Source organism: Taurulus bubalis (genome assembly GCF_910589615.1).
Source record: "Taurulus bubalis genome assembly, chromosome: 5".
NCBI classification, from domain to species: domain Eukaryota; kingdom Metazoa; phylum Chordata; class Actinopteri; order Perciformes; family Cottidae; genus Taurulus; species Taurulus bubalis.
Window position 1 is genome coordinate 14,957,854 of NC_136593.1, and position 13,642 is coordinate 14,971,495.

The following is a 13,642-nucleotide window of genomic DNA, read 5'->3' on the forward strand; positions in this document are numbered from 1 at the left end:
ATTATTTCAACAGTTAACACACATTTCGTAACTTTTAATCACGTTAACTCAATTTGACAGGAACCAATAAACACGTTTTAGTAGCCTTCCGTTAAGTTTGTGCACATGATTACGCAGCATTAGCGTAAGTAATCCATGTGTAGTAAAGTAATTAGCCTCTTAAGCAAATTGCTGCCAGACATTGGTTTGTGTCTTTCATTCATCCACTCGTTGATTTTATCGCCGTTAGGCACGAGCATGGATCTGAATGATGCTCACCTACAAACCCTCACCGAGTTCCTTAGGAAAACACTGGACCCAGACCCGGCAGTCAGACGTCCAGGTAACACGTCTTCATAACATGCACTTGCATATCTTACTTCAGTTTATAAATAATATTATTCTGTTTGACCTGTTTATGCAATGTATATATTTAGTTGTGCAATCTCTGCAACACCTGATTTATATTTATTGCTTTCCTTTTAGCTGAAAAGTTCCTTGAATCTGTGGAGGGAAACCAGAACTACTCCTTATTATTACTCACTTTGCTGGAGAAGTCCCAAGACACAGTGATTCGCGTCTGTTCTGCTGTTACCTTCAAGAACTACATCAAAAGAAACTGGCGCATTGTGAGTCTAACTACATAACATCAAGTGTACATGTTGACTCTGGTATCGTGTATGTAGAAACAGTGTCAGATTGGGGCTATACAGGACAAACTGTATAGAAAGTAGCATTTAGTACAAAGTTCAAATGGAGCCTGTGTTGTTATTATTGTTGACCTGTACACTGAATAGCTTTTCCTACTTTTGTGATATGTTTTCCCAAAGGTTGAAGATGAACCAAACAAAGTCTCTGATCCAGACCGAACAGCAATTAAAGCAAACATAGTCAATTTGATGTTAAGCAGCCCAGAACAGATTCAAAAACAGGTACATCCTCAGATGTTGCATTACCTTTTGAAAGGATCTGATTTGAAGGTGTAAAAGAAGAGCCTCTGTTAATCTGTTGCATTTCCACAGTTGAGTGATGCCATCAGTATCATAGGAAGGGAAGATTTCCCTCAAAAATGGCCTGACTTACTAACTGAGATGGTGACCCGCTTCAGAAGTGGAGACTTCCACATCATCAATGGAGTGCTTCGTACTGCACATTCCCTCTTCAAGAGGTAGAGCCGACTTCTTAATGGTTTAAATGGTTTTTGAATGATTACATTTTAACTGAATTCATTTCATAAAAATGTCTGTCCCTCTTTTCTTTTCTTTTTTTAAAGGTACCGCCATGAGTTCAAGTCAAATGAGCTTTGGACAGAGATCAAACTAGTATTGGACACATTTGCCCTTCCTCTGACGGAGCTGTTCAAGGTTGTGATGACTTGCAGTTAAATTACTACAACACATACAAGTAGTGCTGTCTCCATCTACTAATTGGTCGTTTTGGTCTTCGTGGTCTAAGATCACTTTCGTCGATAAGTCATTTTTATTCTTATTTCATGCTAAATTACTTATTTCCAAGAAACGTATGGGCACAAAAAAGTGCTGCGTTTGTGTTATTTATTTATTTTTTTAATAATTTATTTATTTTTTAATTATTTTTATATACATCTGTGGATTAAATCTACAAATTGATTAGTCTGCAAATTTGCACGAGTGTATAGCTTTGTGTACACTCGCACTTACGTAGCTCAAACCTCCGCAGACGGTGTGCAAGCTTCAACGGAGGCATTTATAGCGTACCCGCTGTTTGTTGCATTATTCTCTGAAATGCCGAAGATGGTACAAACAAATTTAGCTGAAGAATCAAAAAGACAACGGCATAGATATGCCCATATATGTAACCGGTAAAAAGGCTTTATTGCCTTTGTATAAGCCCTGTAAATAAACACGTTAAGAATGACATGCATTATAAAGAAACAAATTGCTTTGGCTGCAAAATAATTATTGAGAGAAAGCTTTTTAAGACTACTTTTGTCTCAAAATTGATTAAAAATAGTGCATTTATCAGTAAACTATTTGATAGTTACCAGATCGCGCACACCAAGTTAAGAAAATTCAGAGGTGCACGACCAAGTGCCTCGCAACTTTAGTCGACAAATAATTGCTTGATTCAAGGACAGCCCTACTTGTATCGAGTTGTTGTATAACATCTGATAAATGTCAATATGGCTGACATGGATATGATGACATACTAATATGAAGAAGTATTTAGAGTTAATTTTCTCTTTGCTGTAGGCCACTATTGAGTTGTGTCAGACTCATGCTACAGATGTCAACGCCTTGAAGGTCCTCTTCTCTTCCCTCACACTTATCTCCAAGCTGTTCTACAGTCTTAACTTCCAGGTCAGTTAATTTTGCATTGTACTTAAAGGCTTGCTGTTTTGGACAGTTGCATTGTCTATGTAGTAGCTAAAGTAATTCCCCCACCACAGCTGGAGACTGTGGCACTATGTGACATTAATTAGTCTGTAAATATTAGCTGCTGCTAGCGCTATTTGAAAGCCTTAACGGAAATATTAGGAGCCGTTCATGTGTTGTTTCTCATGGAAGACTCATGGAAAATGCGAGCTGTGGGCTACTCTTCTCCTGCCCTTTTGGCTTCAGCCATGCTGCTTTGAGACATTGATGCAGTAGGATGAAAACCCCAGTAGACCTGGGACAGGTCATACAGTTTGTGTAGAGCTTGAAACAGCTGTGATGTAAAGTGCCCTATGTTGAGGACAGCTAACGCCATACTCACCATCTTACACATGGCAGGCAGCCAGGCTAGCAATACACTGGCAGAGTATGACAGGGAGACATACAGCTGAGAACCCTGCAGCTACACCAATTGATGCAGAGGAGACTTGCTGCCAAAGTGGCTGCATGTTGACTACAATGGACGCATAGTTGTTAACTCTCCCGGTCGGGTGAAATAGGGACTCTGTTGCCTGTTTAGTGTGCACACTTCAGCTGGTGATGAATAAATAATTGCTTTAACAATTAATTAAATATCAAAATAGTTGTTTGTTTTTTTTTTGCCAATTGTTGCAGCTCTAGATTCATGCAACAGGTTATCGTTGTAGCTGGGCTGCCCCTGCAATGTAAGATACTAATCGTGTCGATTGACTGTTAATGATTAGTTAAGGAGGGTCGGCCATCGGTCAGAAAAATAATTAGCATCCGTCTTACAGCATCTAAATTGTTTTTGCAAAACTAATTGAAACCCTTAAGAACCAATCCTAATTTCTTTAAACTTTAGAAATAAGTAAAGCAATACAAATATTCAAAGGGCATCCTGAGTTTCTAAAAGCTGAAATTTGAATGTATTTATATTAATGATTGGAAATTAATGCAGACAAAGTTCATTGTTAATAAATGGTAATTGCAAGGCAATGATGCACCAACACTAAAATGTGTGTGATACATTTGTAATCCATGTACACGTTAATCAAATGTCGAGCCTTTTCCTTCAAATGTACTTTGTGCTATTACACAGGACCTTCCAGAGTTTTTTGAAGACAACATGGAGACCTGGATGACCAATTTTCACGGCCTATTGACTTTGGATAATAAGCTTTTACAAACAAGTGTGAGTTATTTTTCTCATTTTTTCCCTCATGTAATTAATTTTTTAACGTCGTTCTATTTTAATTGTTCTGTGCTATATATATATTTTTTTTCTCTAATGAATACTCTATAGGATGAGGAGGAAGCGGGTCTCCTGGAGCTGCTGAAGTCTCAGATCTGTGACAATGCGGCTCTCTACGCTCAGAAATACGATGAAGAATTTCAGCCGTATTTGCCGCGCTTCGTCACTGCTATATGGAACCTTTTAGTTTCTACTGGCCAGGAAGTCAAATACGACCTGGTGAGAGTACCGGTCCTTTACTGTGTTTCTATGTTCTGTTTTTTTTTAAGTTCACATTTCCTGTACTAACTGTACACCATGTCTCTGTTGCAGCTCGTAAGTAATGCCATTCAGTTCTTGGCATCAGTCTGCGAAAGGCCACACTACAAGCATCTATTTGAGGACCAGAATACACTCACTAGCATTTGTGAGAAGGTCATTGTGCCAAACATGGAGTTCAGAAGTAAGTAAATGCTTTGTTGTCATCATCAGATTGCACCTGGAAATGTCACCAGTGGTTGGCTGATTCAGGGCTCTGCTTGCTTGGTCACAAACATGCACTTGTGTGATACTGACCAGTTTGCTTGTTATGCCTGATCAGGTGCCGATGAAGAGGCCTTTGAAGATAACTCTGAGGAATACATCCGGAGGGACCTCGAAGGATCTGGTAAAGATTTAGATTATTGCTTATCACCTTCCCTAATGTAAATTGTTTACATAAATACACATAAGATCCTCCTCATTTTGAGTTTGACTGTTGTGTGGGTGCTACATTAGCGGGGCTCCATGTGCTCTATAGTTGCATAATCAATTGGTTACTCTTAAAACATAAAGGTTCATTAGAAGGTTTCCACATACAAATAAAAATATTTGTAACCTTTTCTCATTTTCCTTAGACATTGACACTCGTCGTAGGGCGGCATGTGACTTGGTGAGGGGCCTTTGTAAATTTTTCGAGGGCCCCGTCACAGCCATCTTCTCTGGCTATGTGAACTCGATGCTGGGAGAGTATGCCAAGAACCCTGGGGAGAACTGGAAACACAAAGATGCCGCCATCTATTTGGTCACTTCACTGGCATCTAAAGCGCAGACACAGAAGGTATTGTCGACTTTCCTTTTCAGAGGAGTATTGGATTTATAGCTGATAATGCAATGAACATTTATAATCACGGTTTGATAAGATTGCTCAGTACTTACATTGGTGTCCTTTTTTTTTATCAGCATGGGATAACACAAGCCAATGAGTTGGTGAATCTGAATGAGTTCTTTGTGAACCACATTCTCTCTGACTTGAAATCGCCCAATGGTAAGAATACCCTTACCATTTCTCAATATGATGTAGAATTACAAAATGTATTATGTGTTGCAACAGCTGGCTCACTTTTGGTTTGGCTCAGTCTCACCTGTCATGTCCTGCTTCACTATATAATTCTAAAAAAACAATATTTTCCAATGTATTATATTCCTAGCATTAATTACCTTCACACACTTATTGTCATTGTAGTTAATGAGTTCCCAGTGCTCAAGGCAGATGCCATAAAGTATGTCATGATCTTCAGAAGCCAGGTATGAACTGTTACTTTCTCTGCAATATTTTAAAATGTAAAAATGCTAAATGAATATATTGGCGAGCTTCTTCTCAATCCTTTTCCTTCAGCTTCCAAAGGAGCAGCTGCTGCAGGCAGTTCCTCTTCTGATAAGTCACCTGCAGGCAGCGAGCACAGTGGAGCACACTTACGCTGCTCATGCTTTGGAGAGGCTGTTCACCATGAGGGGCCCCAACAACACCACGCTGTAAATACCAAGCAATATAGAAAAATAAACAATTTGTGTGTGAACCAAAACAAATTTGAGTATTGCTCGCATGCATTTCTTCCAAATGCATACAAAATGGTCAGTAATTGTACAGTGTATTATTGGAATAGTGAAATTAATGGGGATATATTCTTTTTTTTTCTGATCTTTATGATGAAAATTCTGTAACATCTTGGCACAGTGTAGTTGAATAGCTCTATATTAAGAATCGTTCTGATTGCTTTCATGTTAGTTTACATATATTTGGACTGTAAATTGAATGAAATGTGCACCATTTTGTCATTTAATATTAAAGCTCAACAGGATGTGCATCTAAAAAACATTAGGTGAAAGTGAACATTTACTCCATGTGTAATATTTACAAGGATGTGTGAAGTAATCACCCACTCCTGATATTGGAAACTGTGCCAATTTGTTTACCTTTTCTCCGGAGATCACCTCCCCCTATATCATCGCAATAATAGCAGTTCTATTTGTTTTATAGACAACCGAGATGAAAGAATAATGCCGTGTTCACACCGGACGTGATGCGAATTTGCGGCACCGCGTCCACCGCGGAAATGTTTACTCGCGCGAGTAGAAAGAGGGTGTTCACACCAAACGCGAATTCGCGGCGTGGCTTAGCTCTGTTGCTTGCCTCTGTGAGAGACAAGCGACAAAGCTTTCATTTCCGCTATCGACCATGGAATAAATAACCACTAGTTCTGCTTTATACTTGTTGTGGAAGTCCCAAACATGTCGGAACATGAAACGCCCTCGTATTTGGGTTCATAACATCATCCGTAGCCGCACACAGCTCGGTGAATTTCACCGACTCCTCCAGGAACTGCGTCTCGCGTATCTCCGTAAAACGATACCGATTATGCCATCCACCATGGAAATAACCACTCGTTCTGCTTTATACTTTTTGTGTAAACTCCACATATGTCAGAACATCAAACTCCATGGTGTCTGGGTTCATAATGTTATCCGTAGTCCCACAACAGCGTCTCAATGAAGCCGCTGTCAGCGCTGGTTCAGGCGGAGCAGCAGCAGTTTCATTCAGAAACGGGGAGACGGCGGTGGTGACGGGCGGAGCTTCTCAACGCTGATTGGCTGCCGCAACTTTGCGTCACGTGATTTCTCCGCCAGAGTTGGGAGAATTCAACTCACGCAAATTCGCGCCGCGTCCTTCGCTTTGTTCGCCCCAGGTCAAACGTTCTGTTCGCGCCGCCTCCAACGCGTCTATCTCGCCGCAAATTCGCGCCGCAGCGCGTCTGTGGATTGACTTTACATGTAAACTGGTCGCGCCGCAAATTCGCGTCGCGTCCGCTGTGAACACGGCATAAGTGCGGAAAATCTGCGTCCATCTGTACAGCTAATAAACCATTATTTAGCCAATCATCCCTTCAATGTTTTTCAGTATCACGTCAGCAGAGATGGCCCCCTTTACTGAACAGCTGCTCATCAACTTGTTCAAAGCGTTGGCTCTTCCTGGTTCAGCTGAAAATGAATACATTATGAAGGGTAAACCTGTCTCATCTGTCTTCTAATGTTTCCCAGGCAATGTCAAACCAACTGCAAAGTTATTTTAAGAAGCCTCATCATATCTTTTTTTTCTTTCTTTTAATCTTTAAAGCCATCATGCGCAGCTTCTCCCTGCTGCAGGAGGCAATTGTCCCCTACGTTCCCACTCTGATTGGGCAGCTCACTCATAAGCTCCTCTTGGTCAGCAAGGTAATGTACACTTTGTTACTATTTCTGGACACCGATAGATTCACCAAGATCCTGGTATGTCTCAACTCAAATCTTGATCCCTCATTTTCAGAATCCCAGCAAGCCGCACTTTAACCACTACTTGTTTGAGTCCCTGTGCCTGTCTGTCCGGATCACCTGCAAGGCCGACCCCACCACAGTCAGCAGCTTCGAGGAAGCACTCTTCCCCGTCTTCACTGAAATCCTTCAGAACGATGTCCAGGGTGTGTTACATTTGCCTATACAATTTATTTATGTGCTCATAAACCCGGATGGTGGCTGAACAACTCTTCATCCTCCTTTTATCCTCTGTTGCAGAGTTTCTTCCATACGTGTTCCAGGTGATGTCTCTCCTCCTCGAGATCCACGCCAACTCTATTCCCTCTTCCTACATGGCTTTATTCCCTCACCTGCTGCAGCCTGCACTGTGGGAAAGGACAGGGAACATCCCTCCTCTGGTGCGCCTGCTTCAGGCTTACCTGCAGAAGGGAGGGGCCTCTATTGCCGGCTCTGCTGCAGATAAAATAGTAAGTGATGGCAGGCAGTGTTGTGTACAGCAGAAACATTGTTTTAATCGCAGTGGACTTTATATTTTGTTTTTATTCTTAATGTTTATCTATTGGATTATTTATACATTGTGTGGCCAGTGTTTTAACTCATTATTAATCTTATGCCCATCTTTCCCTTTCAGCCTGGCCTGCTTGGTGTTTTCCAAAAGCTTATAGCCTCCAAAGCCAATGACCACCAAGGTTTTTACCTTATCAACAGCATCATAGAGCACATGCCCTCGTAAGTTTATTCTAGTTGTGTTCTCAGTGGATCATCTCTAAAATATCGTACCCGGTGAAATGTATATTGGTTGAAATGACATGTTTTGTTAACATGAGCTGTTTTTTGCCAGAGAATCGATCCTTCAGTACAGGAAACAGATCTTCATTTTGCTCTTCCAGAGGCTACAAAGCTCCAAAACCACCAAGTTCATCAAGAGTTAGTACAATCGTCTCATAACAAATGATTGTGTTCTGTTCCCGAGCTATTGATATCTCGAACATTGTCAGTGACAGTTTTAAACTGTTTATCAGCCATTATAGTGAAAATTAACAGCAGTTGTCGTATTAACTGTCAGTGGATGTCGTTTTTTTGTCTCGCAGGTTTCTTGGTGTTTATCAACTTGTATTGTGTCAAATATGGAGCCATTGCACTTCAGGAGATTTTTGACAGCATCCAGCCAAAGTAAGTGTATTTTTAATGATAAATGCCACAATATGTTGATAGAAACTGATGTTTCTGACTTCAGATATTTAGTGAGTTAGTCAGAGTAAAAGTCAATAGATTCATATGCACAATTATTATTACCATGTGATGATGCTGGTGTCTTTCTCCTGCCTACAGTATAGTGAATATTTCCTGATCCCAATGCCTTTGTAGGCCTCTAGTGTAACGTATGTTTGATGTCAGTACAGAAGACCAGTGGTGAAATGTACAGTATTAATCCTTTTGCTTTTTGTGTTGCAGAATGTTTGGCATGGTGTTAGAGAAAATAATTATTCCAGAGGTACAGAAGGTGTCTGGACCAGTTGAAAAGAAGATCTGTGCTGTTGGCATCACTAAAGTCCTCACTGAATGCCCTGCATTGATGGACACAGAGTACACCAAACTCTGGTAAGTCAGTCTCAAGGAAACACAACCATTGTATTTCTTTTTTTCATGAAGTTACTTGAGTAGAAGTGTGTGTGTACAACATTTTGCATACAGCTACATAACAGAAATGCTCTCCTAATACAAACTAAATTATGTGTTTTTACAAGTAAACTAAGCAATGCTTTGGGTTTTAATGTGTGTGTTCAGGACCCCTCTGCTCCAAGCGCTGATTGGTCTATTTGAGTTGCCAGAAGATGACAGCATCCCGGATGATGAGCACTTCATCGACATTGAAGACACACCAGGCTATCAGACGGCATTCTCGCAACTGGCCTTTGCTGGGAAAAAGGAGCACGACCCGATCGGAGACTCTGTCGGCAATCCCAAGATCCTGCTGGCTCAGTCGCTGTACAAGCTCTCTACTGCTTGTCCGGGACGGGTATGTTAGACGTGGGAAATATTTAGCAAATTATGCCAAAAGACTTTTCTTTTATTAAAGTTATGATGTTTTGTTTGGAATACAAGAGTTCCGATTATTGCGTAACCGCCATGCTCCGGTGCAGATGATGGGATGATGCAGAAAGCAAATGATTGATTCCCTCTTCTTGTCTCCCTTTTTTCTTTCTTGTTTTTGGGTGCAGGTTCCCTCGATGCTGAGCACCAGTCTGAATGCAGATGCCCTCCAGTTCCTGCAGGGGTACTTACAGGCAGCCACTGTGCAGTTGGTTTGAAACTGATGTGATGGTGTTCACTTAATAAGTAGCCCACAATACACTCAGTCGGAGTAGCCATAGTGACCTCAAGTCACATGACAGACCTGCTTCAGCTGAATTTGAATCTTAACAGATTTGGTTTGACTTGAAAGTTTATGATGGATTTTTAAGGGTTTTTAAGAAATGACCAACATTTCACTGAAAAGGATTTGAATATCAAGTTCCAATACAATTGTTTATTTCATAAATAGCAGCAGAGGTATATTTCAACAGTGTTGTGGAACAGATGAACATCACAATCATATGAGAGGGATTTCTTTAGTGCTTCTTTTGTATGTTTTGAATTCCTTTTCATGGTTCTGAAGACTGCAGTCTGTGGCTCAAACATAATGCATAATATTTGTTCCTGTTGCATGTTTCCTGTAGATTTGTTATCGTCTAGTCTTTGTTTCTGCATCGTTTGTTAATGTGAATAAAGAGGCACTTGTATAGATCTGTTGTCATCACACTCTTTCATATGAGCAGTGTTTTGAAGAATGCTTCTTGGTTTAAGTTTTACTGGCTCTTCGGCCTCCAGTTCAGAGGTAGTTCACTAACTTTATTGATTAACAAGGAGAATGAATTTGCTTTTCATGTAGCAAACCCGGGCTGCCCTTCAGGTCCACTTATGGTTCTTTATAGCCAACCATACCGCTACCTTCACATAAATGCATATATTAAGAAAATACAGTGTGAACTTTGGTATCTGCATTGGTCCATAGTTATAAGAAGAGGTTTTAGGCTTTAATGTGGCTGTTGGAGGTCTTCAGTTCAACATTCTTAATGAAGGGTAGCATGCATTTGTCACCTCCCATGAAGCGATACGTTGCCAAATTTGCCTCCCAAGGAAGCAATCTAAAGAAAGAAACAAAACAAGTCTCACATTGATTTAGTTGTCTTGGTCCCAAAATATTTCAAATTATTGCATTCACTATAGTATACTCACGCTCGTGTCAGGAAGGGGATGTACATAAGGCGAGGAATGCAGATCATTTTCTGTTCCCCTAAAATAGCTTTCATTGACTGCTGTACGGTGTAGAGAGGATCCAGAGGTGGAATTAGACTCCGTAACTCCTTCCTGGTAGGGTTCAAACAAAAAGTTGAAACAATTTGTTTTTGTTTTTGTTTTTTCAGTTCTAATAACTACAACAGTTTAATTGATTGGTGGCTTCTCACCTGATTTCACAGCCTTCAAACATCCCAGTGTCTACAATATAAGGGCAGACCAAAGTGGTTTTGATGCCATCCATGTCTTCTGCAGTTAAGTCATGCGTCAGTGACTCGTGGAACCCGACAGCTCCAAATTTACTGGCACAGTAATCCTGAAAGATTAAATGCAAGCATTTCTGTTCTCTAATGGATTGTTCTATAGGCTTTGACCGTTTCGTTTGTTGTTGACATCATTAATCACGTCTCTTACCTCTACACATGCGGTGCTGAATAGTCCAAGAGCACTGGCAATGGTCACAATGTGGCCGTGGTTCTTTGCTTTCATCTGAGGCAGGAAGGCCTTTGTCATCTGTTGGTTATTAAAAATGTATTTTGATTCACCGATCGGCATCAGCCTGAGGCAAGACCCTCAAACACATAGCACCCTGCCATATGACTAACCCAAAAATACAAAAGATGCCAGATACATGGTTCCCACAGGTCCTTGATCATTGAAGGTTTCAGGGAATAAAATCAAGGCCCTGAAAGTGGGTAGGGAAAATAGTTTATTGAAGGGGCTTTCATTTATATATTTTGTGCAAGAATGGAAAGTGTTTTTGCTATGTTTTTTGTTGTCAGCTTCTGTAAAACGTTCTAGATCTCAATATAAAGAATCTGTGTTTTAACAACAACCTTGACTTGTGTCTCAGACTATGCTATTTGTTCTTTGAATTTTTAAAGTAATTAATTGGGCCAGGAAAGTCTTTGGATTTGATGTTTTAGAACCCTGTAAATATTACAGAAGAACCTCAAGAGGATTAATGTTAACTTAACTTTTATTGTATATGAAGCAGAAGTCCAGCGTATAAATACTGCTAAATGCACACAGAGAGGAAAGCGGTTATAGTTTATTCGGGGTCCAGCATCCCATTGTTGACCATTTGCCCACATACAGGCTGTGGTGCAGCTGCCAACTATTCCCAACAGTGACACATTCTCCTTTCCCAGATCACGTGCTGCATTAGAAAAGTGCGTTCACAAAAAATGAGCACCAGCACACAGCATGTCTGTCTCTGATATCTTGATACTTGGAGCTAATGAGCTTATGGCCCCAGTCCCCCCGTGCACTCATACAATACACGGGTATACCCGTGTATTGTATGAGTGCACGGGACTGGGGCCATAAGAGGATCAGGGGCGGAGTCACATGCTGTCTTAACGAATGGGCTCCTTTGATTCTGTGTTTAGGGTTGCCGCCACCTACTAGTAACTCCTTTTAACTTACACACATTCATCTGTCACAGGGACGCAGTGCAGCTCTGCGGAGGCGCAGGCTGCTCTGATCCCTTCACCCCTCAGTGCACAAACACAGAAGTTGGACTACAGTGAATAGATGTTACGTAATTCACGTCCGGATGGGTGACGTTCACTGTGGCTAGCAACGGTGGGGTTTTACGGTTTCAATTGTGCGTAAAAGGTGCGTGTGTCCAAATCTTACCCAAAACAGCGCGTGGCAGTTGACCAGCAGAGTCCTCTCCAGCAGCTCGTCGGGACAGTCGAGCAGCCTCCGCCCGGCCACCACGCCTGCGTTGTTTACCAGTATGGAGACTTCCCCGACCTCCGCCCTCACCCTGTCCGCAGCTTCATAGATACCTTGACGCTTGGACAGGTCCACCGTGTACGTGTGCACCTGAACTCCCAGCTCGCGCGCCAGCTTGGCGGTCTGCTCGTTGGCAGCCGTGTTGCAGTCCCACAGCACCAGGTGCGACCCCTCTTTGGCGAACTCCAGGGCGAACAGCCGACCCAGCGCGCCCCCGGCCCCTGTTATGAGACAGAGCTCTCCATCAACGCACTTCAGCCTCGGCTGTAGGAAAGTCTGGATGACGGCGTTCAGGATGGAGTAAGTCAGGTTGATGAGCATCAGCAGCAGGTCCACTATAATAATCATGATGCTGCAGTCCAGTCCGGTAAACGAGCCAAACCAGCAAAATGCCAAGCTTTGGAGGAGTTGATTCTCTCTGTGACGCGGGATTGGACGGTCATTTTATATAATGTGTGTGTACCGGATTAGGACGCCGACGGATGGTGGCCACCAATAGAAAGGGCTTTTTGTCTGATGACCGAGAAGCTATCTGACGAACCCGTGCACATTCACGACAGGCTCATAAACAGTGGCTGAGTATGACTGAGGCAGGGATTACGTTAACGCTCAGGTCCACGTAACACCATATTTTATATGATTAAACTGAGGGAGATGTATAGATTCCATACGGCTCTTTTCTTTCTTTTTTTTTAGAAGTATCTGCACTCTGTGGTTAGAAAGCCACAATATGACTTACATATGTTGTATTTAACCAATAGCTTATTATTGGGAAGTCAGTTCAGATAAATGCTTGGCACAAATACCTTTAACACAAGCAGCTGCCTTCTTATACACCAACTACCCTTGAAGCTTTAGTTTTATAACTCAAGTGACAATAAATGCATTCCAAGTTCATACACTTTCATGTTGATGTATGGCCTTTTCTGCTTGAAAGATAGGTGCAATATTTTTTAAAGACAGTTTTCTAATAGAATACTGTAACTTTGAAAAACACACTTTAATTATCTAGCAGAATGTACATGTTTTTCCCACAGCAAAGGATCTCCAAACCGATAACGTGGAGAGGAGGAAGGATTACGGTAATCAGGAACTTACTTATTTAAAAATATAAAAAAAACATTATTCTTTTTTGTAAAGAAATATCGGTGTTTTATTTATATTTGGGTAAGGCATCTACAACTTTTGGGAAATCAGATGACAATAGGGTTCATTTATTTTTCAGTGTTTTCACTCAAACTTTTTTTTTTTTTCACTTTTAGTAAAGAGTTGCGTGGAAAAGACCTAAAATAATGTTACATTATATGTAAAAAGGTAACTCATAACTTACTCTCAGTTGTGTTTGTCTTTCATGTGAGACCTTCAC

At 41.2% G+C, this 13,642-nt stretch overlaps 2 protein-coding genes across 3 annotated transcripts; one reads left to right on the plus strand and one right to left on the minus strand.

Annotated features, from left to right (window-relative positions):
- Window positions 1–237: 237 nt before the first annotated feature.
- cse1l (CSE1 chromosome segregation 1-like (yeast)) lies at window positions 238–9,975 on the plus strand (the record flags this gene model as incomplete). 2 transcript variants are annotated; one of them, XM_079218681.1, is made up of 24 exons in its annotated part: window positions 238–322; window positions 466–608; window positions 810–911; window positions 1,002–1,147; window positions 1,253–1,343; window positions 2,211–2,318; window positions 3,454–3,546; window positions 3,658–3,825; window positions 3,919–4,048; window positions 4,187–4,252; window positions 4,482–4,684; window positions 4,807–4,891; window positions 5,090–5,151; window positions 5,243–5,379; window positions 6,803–6,906; window positions 7,019–7,116; window positions 7,208–7,358; window positions 7,453–7,661; window positions 7,826–7,923; window positions 8,036–8,121; window positions 8,286–8,367; window positions 8,650–8,796; window positions 8,983–9,214; window positions 9,417–9,975. In XM_079218681.1, the coding sequence occupies 24 exons, from the start codon at window positions 238–240 to the stop codon at window positions 9,504–9,506; spliced, it is 2,916 nt and encodes a 971-aa protein (XP_079074807.1). In that variant the 3' UTR covers window positions 9,507–9,975. The 2 variants fall into 2 exon arrangements, with proteins under 2 accessions (XP_079074807.1, XP_079074808.1); XM_079218682.1 differs by lacking the exon at window positions 3,658–3,825.
- Window positions 9,976–10,264: 289 nt separating this feature from the next.
- LOC306737024 (retinol dehydrogenase 10-like) lies at window positions 10,265–12,624 on the minus strand (the record flags this gene model as incomplete). The annotated part of the gene is made up of 5 exons (XM_079218729.1): window positions 10,265–10,382; window positions 10,474–10,605; window positions 10,704–10,849; window positions 10,948–11,046; window positions 12,175–12,624. 5 exons carry the CDS (start codon window positions 12,622–12,624, stop codon window positions 10,265–10,267), a joined length of 945 nt encoding a protein of 314 aa, XP_079074855.1.
- Between the last annotated feature and the right edge of the window lie 1,018 nt (window positions 12,625–13,642).